Genomic DNA, 15,312 nt, shown 5'->3' on the forward strand with positions numbered 1-15,312 from the left:
GTGTGTCAACTAAGAGCAGACTCTTTCATGGATCGGTGAATTTATTCACAATTGTGAGGCAACAACAACAAATGCTTGACTACTTCTGTTTTTCTGTTTAGACCTCAGGAAATCTCAGAGCAGCTAGTTGTTTGACTTATGTGCAACAAAATTAGTAAATTGAATTACGGACAGAATGGTTGACATATGCACGTTGTAATGGGTAGTGAAGTGAAAAGACGCGGTGAACAAATGATACAGACTCTCTGGACAGGTCCTGAAGGTGTTTAGATTTTGAATCAAGGGCAGATTGCCAGTGACCTTCTCAGTTTGATAGATGGCATGCCACTGTCTCACTGTGTCTTTTTCTCTGGCAGCAACATGCCATACAACACTGGACTTGACAGGGATGGATTACTTTGGCAGGTTCTTCTTCAGCTGCCCTAACCCATTTTGGGTCATAGTAAATGATGGCTCCCAGAAAACAGAAAGATGTCACATTCTTCATTGAACAAATACCCAGGATGATGGTGGGGCAGAACCTCTGTGGAAGTCCATAATCATCTCCAGTTAATTACAGGTTTTTTATGTTTTGTCATCCACATTCCTGTGAGATGAGCTCAGTGATGGTTGTGTCATTTGCTTGGAGTTTGACAGACTTGTGAGGAGACATAGAGCCTTGAGGGACACCAGCACCGCAGGGAGGCAGAGACATGCCTGCCCACACTCACGTTCTGCATCTTTCAGAAAAAAAAACCTCAGTCATCCATAACAGTTATCAAAACATTTTCATCTTTCAAATCACAGACTTTGATATTTTTAAAAAAGACATAAGAAATGAATTGTTAGTGTAATAGTGATAAATGAAGGGGCAAGAAACATCCATATTAAATGACCGTGGAGAAAGTGATAAACTAATCACCTACTAAACCCCCTCAGGAAAGCATAATTTATTGTGCACTGATGATGATGCATAAACCATGTCGCAAAATAAGATTGTTAATGCAAAGCAACATCTGGACAGCCAGAGGGCGTTTTGCACAGAATGCTTCAGAACAATGACAATAAAATGGAGCTTCTGGCCCATAACCAGCATGCCTAAAAGACACAGAGTAGCATAATTGATAAAAACTTCTATATGGCACCACTTATATTTTATTATTTAAAGCTTGAGAAACATAATTAAGTAAAAATCTAAGTCATGGTGGGAATAACTGTGTTCATAATCTTAAACTATCTAGTTCATTGATAATCATGTAGTTTGTCCAAGCATTCGAAAACAGGATAGTTTTATATTTTTTATGTTATAAATTTTTTTAACAATAAATATTAACTTCTGCTTACAATAATACCAAAATTGTAATTTAACGAGATACAATCCCTCAATTTCCCCTTCTTCCTTTTAGGTTCCTCAGTGTGTTTTTATTACTTTGCTCAAGGCAAAACTGCGAATGTCTGGAGAATACCAATTTGTTGCTTTATCATCCAGTTTCCCAGCTGAGATGTTTATCTTTGACCTGAGCTGCTTCAGATAAACAGAGGTGATAAATGAGTCTGACTTTTTTTTGTTGATGTTGGAGGCAACACTTAAAGAAGTGAAGAAATCTGAAATATAAAGCTGAAGGGCGGGCATGTAAGCTCCTATTCTGGCAGACCTTGAGTGATGTTCAGCATGATAAAATGTCTTTAAAATTAGCAATTTAACAGTTTTACAGATATTTTTCAAACTTTAATTTGATTTTAAGGGTAAAAACCAATTTGTGTAAACAGAACATCAGCTTCACTTCTTTGCCAACAGTTTCTCAGGTAACTTATTCAGCTCAGTCCCTTTTCTCTTTAGCCAAAGTAAGACACTTTTGACGTTTTCTATAGTTCAGGAGTGATTTAGCACAAGGAATGTTGCAGTTGTTGCCGAAATCCTGAATATGCTTCCCCCAGAGTTCTTAAAGTCCATCTCATAAATTTAATAAATACCTTTCTACATTAATTTTTTGTAAGATGTAAATTTTCAAGAGACTAAGTGGTGAGTTTTTATTAGTTATAAGCTATAATCATCAAGCTTAACAAAATTAAACTCTTGAAATTCTTCTCTATGTGTGAAGAATTTGTGCAATGTGTAAATTTATTATAAATTATAGAGATTTCCCCTTGATGTACAGTACATCTCTCCTTCCTTGCACTTAATCGTCACGCTCACACTAAAATTCAAAATCTGGCTCAGAATGACATAACTTGACTTATTTGTTAAGCACTTGATTTTCGTTAATTGTTTTTTTAGTATTTCTTAAATAAGCTTTATCTAAATTGATTTTATTTGAAGAGTGAATAAACTCAAAAGGTGCAAAAACTTTTTGGAAAACTTGTTTTTATTGCTCAGAGTATCAAGCAAGTTTCACAGAATTAAAGTAACACAATCTCTCAACATAAAGCCTTTCGGTAACTGACGCAGCCAAGGAGCCATCTTTGATGCAGCCTGATATTATTGGTCTGTGCCTCCATGTGAGCATCCAAAACCCCATCACTAATGTTTGCAGTTTAAAGGATGGGCTGGAGATGAAGAGGCATGTCTGCTTTAACCCCAGTGACAGTTATTGGAAATTACAGAACCTCTGGAGTTCTTCTGTAATCTATGCATGTCATGCAGATGGATGGTGATTACATTATGCCGTATTGTCCTCTGCAGTGAGTCCTAAACGATGTGATGATGACATGCAGCGTAAATCTGTTTTGGCTGTTAAAGCAAAGAGCAGCGTTCGCGTCTTTTATGGGAAAGAGCGTGGGTGTGTATGTGTGTGTGTGTGTTTTTTTTTTTCTTTTTTCTTTTTGGCATGCAGAGGGCAACGCCACGGTAATTAATGACTAGCTGCTAAATGGTGCTCTGTGATCTCACACGGTAACGAGAAGGCATTTGTGTCGGGCTGAGCTTGACAATTATCTTAGTGGTGAGAAAACATTGGGGTGCACTGATGGCAGCTTGATTAATCAGGCCTTAAGAGCCCCAGTGTGAATATTTATGGGACTTGTCATTTAAAAAGATATTTATTTGATCTGTTCCAAACAATAAGTTGTTCTATTTTTGATGTCTCTGATTTCCAGATGTAAATCACAATTGAAGCCAGTTGAAAGCTTTGATCAAATTCATACCAGCATCATATTATGAATGACTATGACTGCAGAAAGTAGGATTAAATGAATATTTAATTTATGTGTCAATATCCATGTTTAATTTATTCCAAAATATATTTAGTATTAGCTCCAACAGGATTTCATGATATGTTTTTGTGGTGTTACTTTGGGAATATTTGCAAATACCTTTGCAATATTATTCCCCATAAATCATCTCTTAAAAATCTACATATACAAGAAAAGAGATGAGAAGCAAGCACACAGATTGGCTACATGAACATTTTTATTCTTTAAAGAACTTAAACAGCTTGATTTTTGTTAATTTTCATATCGATCACGTTTACTATAACTTGACATCAAGTAAAGCTGAGGCAGCATTGTGGTAGAAATAAGAAATACTGCAACCTGCAGGTGGGAGGCAGCAATTACTTAAACCCAATGCTTTTGATCATTATTGTGGAAAATTTGCAATAAACTCACAATCATGCATATGAGCTGAGAAATGAGGGAATCTGTTGACTTTGCACAAATTTCCATAATTGCAGAATTATGGAAAACTCAATGGACTGTGATATGGATTTTTTATTCTAGATGTATTTTATTCTCTAAAATTCTCATTTGCATTTACTTCACAAATGTATTTTTCTAAGTTTGTGTATATCTTTCCAGGTTTGTTTCTGTTCTCTGTTTTTACTCTTACATCTGCTGTGTTAATTTAAAAATTAAAATGGAAAGAAAATTTATTTACGTTCTAATGAAAATGGAGACAAAGGTTTATGCTACCCTTAACAGAACAAAAATAACCTTGAAATTTTATTTATTTCTAGCAGGATAGTTTTCATTTACAGAGTTATGAGTATAAATCTACATTTATTCTGAATTTTTGCAACTTTAATCTGTCATTAGGAAAAGAATAACTGTAAATTATGCAATGTAAACAAAGAGGGAGACACACTGAACATAGGTAGTTATGCTTTATGCATTGTAGTGCTAGTTATTGTCATCACATCATTGAAGTTAATACAAAAGAAACAATAAAGTTGCTTTCTGCTCACTGTTCACATTCATTTTAACAACTTTGCTTTTTCTGTTAATGCTGCTGATAACTTGTAATTCACTCTGATCTGATTAATGTGACATGGTTTTGTGTCCTTCAATATATGAGTCTTGCTTGCTGCAATAGAGTTTTTCTATTGCAGAGCAAAAATGTCTTAATATTTTTCTGTGTAACACATTTTTGCATGCTTAGCGTTGCAAACTCTCTACTTTCAGATTTCTCAACAATGTGAACTTAATTACTTGACCTTTACAGAAGCTCTTCGTTAGTAAAAGTTGTTTTTCTTTTTTGCCAAGGAAATGGGTCATTCTCTAGGGACTCATGTTTAAGCCAATTTGGTTTCTGGGTGCAAACTACATTCTGTTGCTTTGTACTTGTGACATGTGCAATGACAATAAAGTTGAAGTCTATTCTAAGTCTATTCTGTTCATTCCAGAACAGAACAGTTATTTTATTCTAACTAGAGATGCACTAATCAAACTCTCGGTAATAGATATGTAGAGGTTTAAAATGCACTTTTATAATTTTATCAAACAGCATGTTTGACAAAACACTTTGTTTTGCTTTTAGTAAAAATTTGATTAAACACATGAACACATACGTAGTACCTGGTAGTGTGGAGTTTTTCACATTTTACCTCTTAATAACCTCAAATGACAATGTATTTTGGGAGTCTTTCGTAATAGGTCACCACCATAGAAAAAGTGCATAGTAGTGTTTACAGAGGGTTTAGTTAAAAAAATTCTAAGCCATAAATCTCTCAACAAGCACTGTTAAACACATAATCTGAAGATGGAAGACAGACCTATCTGTGTACCATCGTATACATGCAAAATGACACTTTTATGCTGTGATAAACTTACAGAGCACACCATTATCTCCATGATGAAACATAGTAGTGGTGGCATCATGCTATGGGTATTATTTTATTGACCAGTTAGACCAGTTAGAAAAGTGAAACTGGTTAAAGTTGAAGTAATTACACGACAATACTTAAATATAAATGTTTAGATGCTGCACTGGAGGTGGGACAGGAAGAGAGTTTCACCCTTCAGCAGCAATCTGACCGTAAATATGCATCCAAAGCTCCTACAGAACAGTTTATGGTTCAGTCAAAGTTCAGACTTAAGTCCATTTGAGAATCAGTGCATAGGCAAAAAGAGTTTGTAGTCTGTAGAGAGAATCACAAAAACAGCAATAATCTAAATCTGCAGGTAAGACCTCTGAGAGAATCAGAAATAAGTATCAGCCAGTTTCAATCTGATACATTTCTAATTATAACCAAGTAGATTTATCCTCCAATTTAACCTTGAACTGAAAAGAGGAGCTCATAAAAAGGTAGCACTGGAAACAGTTGTATCTTATTTTTAAATATGTCCCAATAATTTATTTTTTTTATCTAACAAATTTTAGAAACAAACTTATTTATTTTGCTACTGTAGCCAAAGCTAATTGATAAAATACTACAATACCCATTCTCTAATTACAATTTTAATGTGCAAATGAAAATATAAAGAGAGAGAGACCGCACAAATTATTGTAAATCTATTTCTACACACAGACCCACACCAAATTTAATTATAGTAATTAGGTAAAAGTACTAATTGCAGAAATATTTATTTTTCACATTGGGGTTAATAGTCAATTAACATTGGCAGCCAGTTAAATTATTGTTGCTTGTTAATAAGGCAGATTCTGTGCTTCGTGATGAGACACACAGATGATTATTTTACCAAAACTCCAGTAGCATGTTACAAGTGTTTGTTTAAAGCTTGGTTTATGATTTTTTTCATTCTATTTTTTTATAATTAAAAAAAAGGTTGCCAGGTGGTATTTCTAAAATGTGACATCTTATCATTTTGTCCTAAATGAAAATACATTTCTTCTTCAGTAGAACAAAACTTCAGTGGTCTATTCCTCATTTTTCTGCTTGTCTTCTCTCACATCACTCACTTTCCTGTCTGACCACTGTCAAATAAATGCCACTAAGGCCAAAAAAGCTTTTTTTTAAAAAAAGAAAAACTCTCCAGAATGGGGAGTGCCAAACATCCTATGCTGCATCATTTTTGAAAGCGCTCCACATGAGACACAATAATAAGTTTGCAAAAATGACCCGTAATTGATTGTATGAGTTTTAGGGAACTCGTCTCTTCTTTACCTGCATGTCTATCTGCGTTTCTTCTCCCCATTACCTTGGCTACTGAGCATTTATGCAAGAAATATTCCTATTTTATTTATACTATTGCCTAGAAAATTTATTGAATACATTATAGTTATATATTACAGTGTTTTTTTATTGTAATGATACTCTTTCATGTAATAGTGCAGCTTTCAAAGAGTACTACTTTTTAGGATTGAACAGTTGATTTATAAGATCTGCGCATTATTACCATTAGATAAAAGGGTTTGTCCTCCCTTAGTGCTCCATTTGTGTCCGTACTTTTTTTTTTCTTGTCTTCCTTTTTTCTTTTCAGTTTTTGTTTTTCACATCCAAGAGTTTTCCCTGAAGCTTGCTCATCAATCTCCCAATCTTTCAATTTTCTGCCGTGGCAAGAAGCACTTAAATTTATCGCTCCATCTGTTTATTACATGCCATCTCTCCTTCCCTTTCCTTCTGCCTTCCATTCTGGATTCTCCTCCTCTCCATCTGTTTATGCTTGTTCCTGATCACCTTTCTGTTTGGTAAAGCCCTATCTGTCCTTCACCGCTACTGTCGCATAGTTCAAACACTTTTTGAAAATCAGGTCACTGATGAGCTTTTCTAATGAACCGATTGTGTGTTTTTGAAGTTCTTTGCTTCAAACTGCGGAGCTATTTTAGGTCCAGAAGATATATTTCCTGTCAAGAAGCAGGAGTAGGAGCTCACAAGTAACAAAGGAAAGGAAGGATCTGTTGTCTTTTTCACTGCTATTTTAGACAGTCTGACAAATCTTAGTTGCTTAGTTACTTTTTCCTGCACAGTGCAAAAGTTTGCTGAAAGTCTACAGAACCAAGTCATGATCTTCTCGTTTTATATACCTCTGAAAATTTATTTATTTTTGTCAACACCAGTACCTGGAGGTGTGAGGTAGAAAAAGTCATCAGTCCCTCTTGACATAAGTACCTTTTTTTTTTCCTCTGGCAACCAGGATTGATTAGTAAAAACACAAAGTGTATTTGTCACTGCAGGTACTTCCAAACAGTGTCAGAAGGACGTAAGCGCTTAATCAATGCAGGCAGCAACAGTTTGACATTGTGCTATCTGTTTCTAATTTGTCTCTGTTCCCTTCCTCTTGTTTCTCTTTCACAGATCACATTCTTCATGCTGCTGTCTGCAGTGTGTGTAATGCTCAACCTGGCGGGCTCCATTCTCTCCTGCCAAAACGCTCAGCTTGTTAACTCGCTGGAGGAGTGTAAACTGGTGAGACCAACTAGACATTGACCCTTGCAATCTTAGTTATTTGACCGTCAATCCAATGTCTACATCCATTATTTCTATGCAGTGTTTGGGTGGGGTGCTGTGGTGCTTTTGTCCAGCACTCAGAGGGGTGGTCTGTGGTGGGTGATGAGCAGGGTTAGTTTTCTGATATGCTTTTGAATGTAGGCCAACAATGCACGTTTTTTTTTGTTCTCTGTGTTTTTCTGTTGCCCCGGTGACCTGTCCACACAAGATAAAAAGCTATAGGCAATGGAAAAAGTTCAATTTTAGTCTCACATCTTAATCTGACATCTTATTTTTGCATGTTTTTTTGGCAAGCTGCAAATGGGACGTCTTGTAGCTTTTTCCAGCCACAACTTTCTTGATAATTTTTCATGGAGGTCAGATGAGCAAAACGTTTTCCATTTGTCAATTTCTCCCACCTGAGCTGTGAATCTCTGCAGGTCCTCTCGAGTTACCATAAACCTCTTGGTTGCATCTATAATTTATACACTGCCTGTCAGTTTGATTGTACGTCTTGGTAGGTTTGCACTTCAGGCATATTCTATGAGGAATAACAAGATGGATTGAGCAGTGCTCTGTGAAATGTTCCAAGTTCAGGATATGGTTTTATAAAGTAGCCATTCTTTAAAATTTTTCACAGCAGTCGGCTGTTTTCCCTGTTCTTCAAGATGCTGCTAATGTTTGCAAATCTCTAAGGCCTTCACAGAATGGGAGTATTTATGCTGTTATTAATGTATTCCCAAGTTGACTTTAGTAGACTATATATATTGGATGGGATTTTATTCAGGGGTATCAAAATAAAGAGGGGCTGCATTCAGTAGACAGCACACATTTCAGAATTTTATTGATAAAATTGCAAAATCATGGACCTTTCCACTTCACAATTATGTGCTGTAACACAAAATATATCAAAAGTAAAGACATTAATATATTTGAAAGTTATTGTCACAAATTATGTACATCACAAGTATTGAATCAAATTATCAATTAAATATCTCCATGATAAGAAATCCTGTATAAAGGAAGAATTTAGCAAGCCACTAAACAGTGCAATATTGTGATGAATTCTATGTTATAAACAACTTTCATACCAGACAAATGGTCATGGGTTTTTGTTGTCCAACTTTACAGAACTTCTGTTCTAAACAAACTTCTGAGCTGAGTCATTCCTGAAATCAACAAAACCATTTGTTTGTCACCACTGACTCATGATTATCACATCTGCTCCAGTAAAACTCAGTTCTATGACATGTAGACTCAGGGACACTGAATATAATTTCTCTCCACACTTCACAGATTTTCATGTGTGATAAAACTTCTAAAGCCTCTATCCTTTGCCTTCCAACTCACACTTATGTACCTATTTTTGTGTTAGTCTATCATATATTACATTAAAATTTCCAAATTTACTGTTATAAAGGTACATATTAAACTTGTTTTGCAAATCAGTGAAAATATTCAACTTGTGTAAGGTGTCAGGTGTGGATAAAACTGGAAACTTAAAAGACTGTAATCTTTTTTAGTTCTCCTTCACCCTTTGCATCCATACAGCTTAAAATATTAACTACCCACAAAATCGCCACTTATTATTCTCCATAGCCGTAAATTTATGTTTTGTATGAAAGTGATATTCTGAACTGAGTATGAACTGTGTTTTTGTTTGAGGTGCTGTTATGTAGCTGCAAAAGCTGTAAGCTCTCTTTTTTTGAAAACAATCCAAATAATAGCCTTTAGAGACCGAACTTTTCTTAACCAGATGCCTAGTTGATGTTTTTAAAGTGAATTTATAGTGCCTGGGGTTTGTATCTATTTCATAACTGTAGAAGCCCCTTGTGGTTTCTAAGACACCCAGCCCACTAACCCAACTACTTCCACAGCATAAGCAGCTTTTCTCCTGCAAGTCGGATCGCGCATGCACACTAACTTTGGTACTTTATGTGACTCTCCAGGGACCCTCACCCACACGTGACTGAAATATTAATGTTCTTCATCTCCTCTCCCCAATGTAATTAACCCATACTTGTTGAGTTCATGTCCTGCTTTTTACTCAATCTGGGACACATAGCAGAGGTACCTCAATCCGTCCCGGAGTAGTTCATCATATCCTCACATTGTCGTTTATACACGTGCACAAGGCTTCACTGTATAAAAAAAAAGTCTCCTTTGTTTAAAAACCATCAGCATATTTTTATGGAGGGAGGGGATAAATTACTCGACAGAATAAGCTGAGGTCTGGCCCGTGCGTGTGTTTGCGTGTCTCTTTGTGTGTTTGGTTATGCACGCATGCATATTTCTCTGTGTTTTGTGGCATGCCTGCTTGAGTGCGGATGTGTGGTCTCCCCTTCTGCCCCCCAGGTACCTTTTGACAACGATGGAGTGTGCGTCTGCTGCGAGCAACAGAAGCAGAGCACCGGCTGCAACAACCAGGCAGAGATGCTGAAACTGAACCCCCTGCGGGACTGCAACACCATCCGCCTTCGCCTCAAGGTGGCTGTGTTTCTCTAGCATTTCTACGTTTTGAAAGAATACTGGATATATTGCTGGATATATATTTAGGTTTTGTCTGACATGGATTATTGTTTTAAATAATAGCTCTGAATATATCAGTCTTGCAAGAAGATATTGGATTTAATGTTTTCATTCATTTAGTCTCGCTTGCATTTCCGTCACAGCAACATTTAATCAATCAGTCAAACTTTATTTATAGAGCACTTTTAATTCAGTCTAGTGTAAAACAAAGTGCTTTATAGAAAGCAAAATCTGAAAGACATGAATTTAATCACTAGGAGCTAGCGCAATAAAATTATCAAAATTATCAACTAAATGGTAAATGACAAATTAACTGTACTTGTTTAGCACTTTTATCAAATCCACGAACTCCAAGGCGCTTTACACTACAGTCAGTCATTCACCCATTTACTCACTAATGTTGGTAAGCTACATTGTAGTCTTAGCTGTCCTGAGATAGCGGACAAAACAACAAAGTGACAGAGATGGACATAGAGATAAAACAAGCAATTACTGTTAATAAAGCAATGAGAAATTAGAAGTTTGAAGGGAAAAAAAATCAGTTAAAGAGAATGAGGAACTCTGAAAACACAATCATCTAGATTCAATTAGTAAAGAATCTCTGGAGATGTATATTTTTATGAGAAAAAAGGTGAAATGTTATGTTATAAAAGCACTATTGTTAAGAACGTGCTATTAATTAACGATCAAATCTAGAATAGCAGTGAACAATATTTTTAAGAACATGTAGCTGTATTTGCTAATAATTGTGCAAGTGTGTGTGTTTCAAAGGTGAATTGTAGAGAATTGGTAATGGTGGGTAATAAACATCTATTATTACTGTTGGACAGGATGAGGCTAGTCAGAGTGTGAAAAGTTGATTTTGAGCATATTGAATGTCATTTTCTTAGATTTTCACCAAAAATAGTCAGGAAATCTTATCTGCAAAAATCATCTACCTAAAACTTTGTATTTACCATAAACATTTTAATGTACAAAAATTATACTAAATTGAACTTCAGCGAATGAGAGTCATTAGACGTTACTTCTCTAGATAGACTCATGGAAAAATACTTTCCAATATATTTTTTTTAATGTGTAGTTTTTGTTCAACAACGTGACAGCTCATTCTCCAATTAGAGAGAGTTGTAAAGCATATGTATTTCTTCCCCAGAAGGCAGATGTTTTAGTATTCACTGCATTTTCAGACTGGCTGTACTTTAGCAGTTCGTGACCTAGGTGGAATATCTTATCTCTCCTGGTGTCTGCAGGAATAAAATACAGTGTGAAGTAGTCTGCCCCTAATGGATAATGACAATCATATCCGTTAATTTTACACCCCTGATTGATTATAAAACATTGACAACCAAATCAAAAGACTTCTTCAGGTGAAAAATGCTTATGAAAGGAGGAATGATCGAGCACATTCATCACTATGGTCATAACTCATTAAAGAAATGGGGAATTGGTGCTATAAAGCTTTATTAAGCACCGGAGCAGTCAGACATATTGAGTTATATCTAAGAGAAGGTGTCATATGCAAGTCCCAGGAGTCAATTTTCATTTCAGATGCTGTTAGACGTCTGATTGTGATGAACTCATCTGCAGTGTTGTTCTTTTCTGTAGCATACAAAAAAAGAAATCTGATTTAAATGAAAGCAAGACGAAGCTGTAGACGATGTAGACTTAGTGTCTCATTTCTCTACAGCTTCTCTCCTCTTTAAGTGGCTCTCTTACATTTATGAAAGCATATCACATTGCTAGGGATATGTGCCATTCATTCTCCACAGACATATTTAATTTCCATCCACTCTTTTTATTCATTTCATTACTCTGCCTGGGGCTGTAAATCATTCGTGAGAGGTGGTATTGAGGTAATTTCTGGTTTCCTGTTAAGAGGCGGATGTATAACCTTACTCTGGTTGACCTAAGGGCAAAATATTTTTCAGAGGTTAAATATTCAGTTAGCACACATATTAAGCAGTTTTGGTGAAACAAATTTCAGCACTTTCTCTTTGGTTTTGTACTGGAATGTTTTATAAGGCCTTCTTATTGATGTCCTCTCAAACCTAAATTAAAATCAGACAAGAAAAATCAGAGTTAGTACCAAAAGCATTTTTTAGATGATGATTATGAAGGGCGAGAAGCTATGAAAACAAATCTGTCCCAATGTGGAAAAATAAGTGAGGCCATTTAGAAGTTGACTTGCTGGTGCGTTTGGATCTTTGTCCTGCTACAAAACGTAAATAATATTGAGCTTAAAGTGAATTTTTAAAAGATCTTTATGAAGACATGTTTTTTTGTTGTTGTTTTGGCCATTTCTGCCTGGTCTCTTATTTATTGTTGGATCACAAACATTATTTTAACCAAGGCAAATGAGGCTGGCAGTGCTTTAGATGTGCTTTGACACCCTGGATGATTCATTATGAGCTCTTGGATTAATTTTAGTGAGCTGGCTTCAACAACAGAAGACAACAATTTGTCATTTGTAATTGAATCGCTTTAGATTGTAGCATTTTTTTTTATCTTTCAGGCTACATTATGTTGTCAGAGAGGTCATATTTAAGTACTTTATTAATTCTGTTTGTGAGACAGGCCTCCAATTAAAACTTAGCTTTCCAAAATATTGATAATCACAGAAATTTTATATCAGAAATATATTGAATAACTTTTTTCAGATCCTCGTTATCTGTTTTTTGTACTTAGTAAGGATATTTTTGTCTGACAAATTTGTATTATGATTTGAAACATGTAACGGTGCAATAAAGGCAAAATCAGGGGAGAAATATAATTTCCTAGCACTTTCAAAACAGCAAAGCTAAACAGATACAAAAACTCATGTTTGCAGGTTGCAGGAAAGAGACCAGTGGAAGAAAAACAGCAGAAGCAGAGCCCAGATGATGGGCTACTGAGGTTTACGGATGCTTGTCTGAACTGTTTGACTCAATTGAAGCCCTGTTGTATCTCAAAATGTCCAAAAAAAAGTTGAAGTTGACTGTCAGAAAACACTGTTAGTACGGCATAGGATATAGCATCACAAGGATATCCTTCAGATGTTAGAAAATTTCTGAAAGTTTTTTTTTTCTGATAAAACAGATCTCTGCTGTCTCTTCCTGAACGACATTCAGGGCTTTCTCTCAGAGGCTCTGAAGAGCTGATTCACAAATGGGGGGGAAATTAACACGACTGCCTGCAAAACGAGTATCTTCACACTGATTGGAAAAGAACAGGGCTCACTTATTTCAGTGTGATGTGTTTCCAGACGCTTGAAGGAAAAACTAATTGAGACATTCAGTCCAGAACCTCACGGTTCGAGAGGCAGCAGTTGAGTATCAGTGATGTGAAAAAGTAATTAAGTCCTCTCCTCAGTCTGTCACCATGGGGTTGTAGCCACATTAGTCAGGAGGTCAATATGAGAAAAAAAATCCTTTTTTTATTTCTATGACTCCACAGTTCCAACTCCCAATCCAAATCTATATTCATACCTCCTATCATCACACCATGGGTGCAGATATCTAAAAATGAACACTTTCCTTATTATGACTCAGGGGGAACAGGAGTCAAACCTCTCTCAACTCTTTAGGACTATCCTGAAACATTCCCATTTTTGTTTTCTGTCCTGAATCTCTGCAGAGCCTCATCCAGCTTAAACATGCCCACAATTCTACACTCAGGAAGTGTTTGATTGGCAGCCCAACACCTTCGGCGTCTCTTTTTGGTGTAGAAGAACCTCAGTTCCCTCTGCTTAAGTCTCCTTAGCTTATCTGTAAGGATGAGCCTTAACACTGTTCGGAGAAAGATAGTTTCTGCTGCTTGTTTCAACCGTCTTAGTTGCAGTGAATAGTATGAGGCAATAAGATTATGTGTTTGGCCAGGACCTTGAGAGGTTTGCATTACGTCTTAGTTCTCTCTTGGCTGCTGCAGCAGTGTCTGCATCACTAAAGACTATGTATTTATCTGCCTATAAATCTCTTATTCGTTCTTCTTTCGCTTTAGAAGAAGTGAGAGAAGGTACTTAAACCTCTCAGCTATTTAAGGTTTAGGTGCCAGAGTAACCCAGCAAAAACAGCAATTCAACCTCTGGCATAGGTTCAGAAAGAAAACTGGTTCTGCGTAACATTCCCTTGGTGAAAGTGGCTGTCCTGTCCTTGGCAATTAGGGTTGACTGGTCAACATAAATCCAAGGGTAATGCATTTGACATCAGTTGAAGCGGGAGCCTCAGGACTGTCACTGCCTTTGTAGATGCTGAATGTTTGGTCAGCATTAATGCTGCATAAAGTATATAAGTGTAGAGAGATATACTTAACATTATAGAAATTAAAGCCTCTATTAGTCTGTCAATTGAGGAGAGTATATTAACTGAAACTTAAAGGGAAAGTAGTGACAGCCCTAACAGCAGTTGTTATTAACAGCTTGGCGTGAAATGTCAGACAGACTGATGTAATGTCCATAAGTCTCCCAGACATTCTTCCAACACAAAATCTGTTCAGGATTAACAACAAACTAATAGATGTGGAGTGAAAAAAGCTTTGCAATGTGAGTTACTCTAAAACGAATCTTCAAAAATACACATATTTCCAAAGAAACTTGAAATCTTTACTGGGTGATCTGAATAGTGGACATGAGTGAGAAGACACTGAAAATGTTTTAAGGTTGTCTGATGGACATAATATCACTATAAATGAAAGCCAAATTACTCTGGAAAAAATATGTGCAGGGTATATATTGGTGAGTTTTAGTTTAGAGGACTGTTCACAAATGTAAGAGAGAAATTAAATTATTCTCTGGAAAGATGTTACAGTCATGTTCCTCATGCTGGCAGCAATTTGCAATCAATAAAGAATAGCTCTGTTATATTCTCTCTTCTAAATCATGACAGGTTTATAGGTGAATTTAAACAAAACGCAGATATGTTTTAAAGACTGGGGCACTCATAGTTGAAAACAGACTAAGGCCAAAGTTATGGCTCTATAAACTGGTAAAAGGATAATTCACAACATTTGAGTTAAAACGAGGCACACCTGTGGATGTATTATATGGCAACACATCACATTCTCCTTTGTTGCATAATTTTAAAAGAAAATACATCAGGGTGACCAATGTGGACCTCCACAAGTCTGGTTCAACCATGGATACAATTGCCAGATGCCAAAGGGGGACAACATTCATCTCTTCAAACAATTATACACAGCTGTTATCACCATGTGAGTGTCCAGCTGT

The 15,312-nt window shown here is 36.1% G+C and overlaps 1 protein-coding gene across 3 annotated transcripts in view; it reads left to right on the forward strand.

Annotated features, from left to right (window-relative positions):
• The window catches only part of fam189a1 (family with sequence similarity 189 member A1), a 92,159-nt gene that overhangs the window by 67,606 nt on the left and 9,241 nt on the right, over nt 1-15,312 (forward strand). For 2 of the 3 annotated variants that reach the window (XM_023332648.1, XM_023332650.1), the window contains 2 exons: nt 7,452-7,562; nt 9,906-10,070. In XM_023332648.1, the coding sequence (XP_023188416.1) occupies nt 7,452-7,562; nt 9,906-10,070 (276 nt within the window). The remainder of the gene's footprint in view (nt 1-7,451; nt 7,563-9,905; nt 10,071-15,312) is intronic. The other variant, XM_023332649.1, reaches the window with a different exon arrangement.

This window comes from Xiphophorus maculatus, chromosome 4 (genome assembly GCF_002775205.1).
Source record: "Xiphophorus maculatus strain JP 163 A chromosome 4, X_maculatus-5.0-male, whole genome shotgun sequence".
In the NCBI taxonomy this organism is placed as follows: Eukaryota; Metazoa; Chordata; class Actinopteri; order Cyprinodontiformes; family Poeciliidae; genus Xiphophorus; species Xiphophorus maculatus.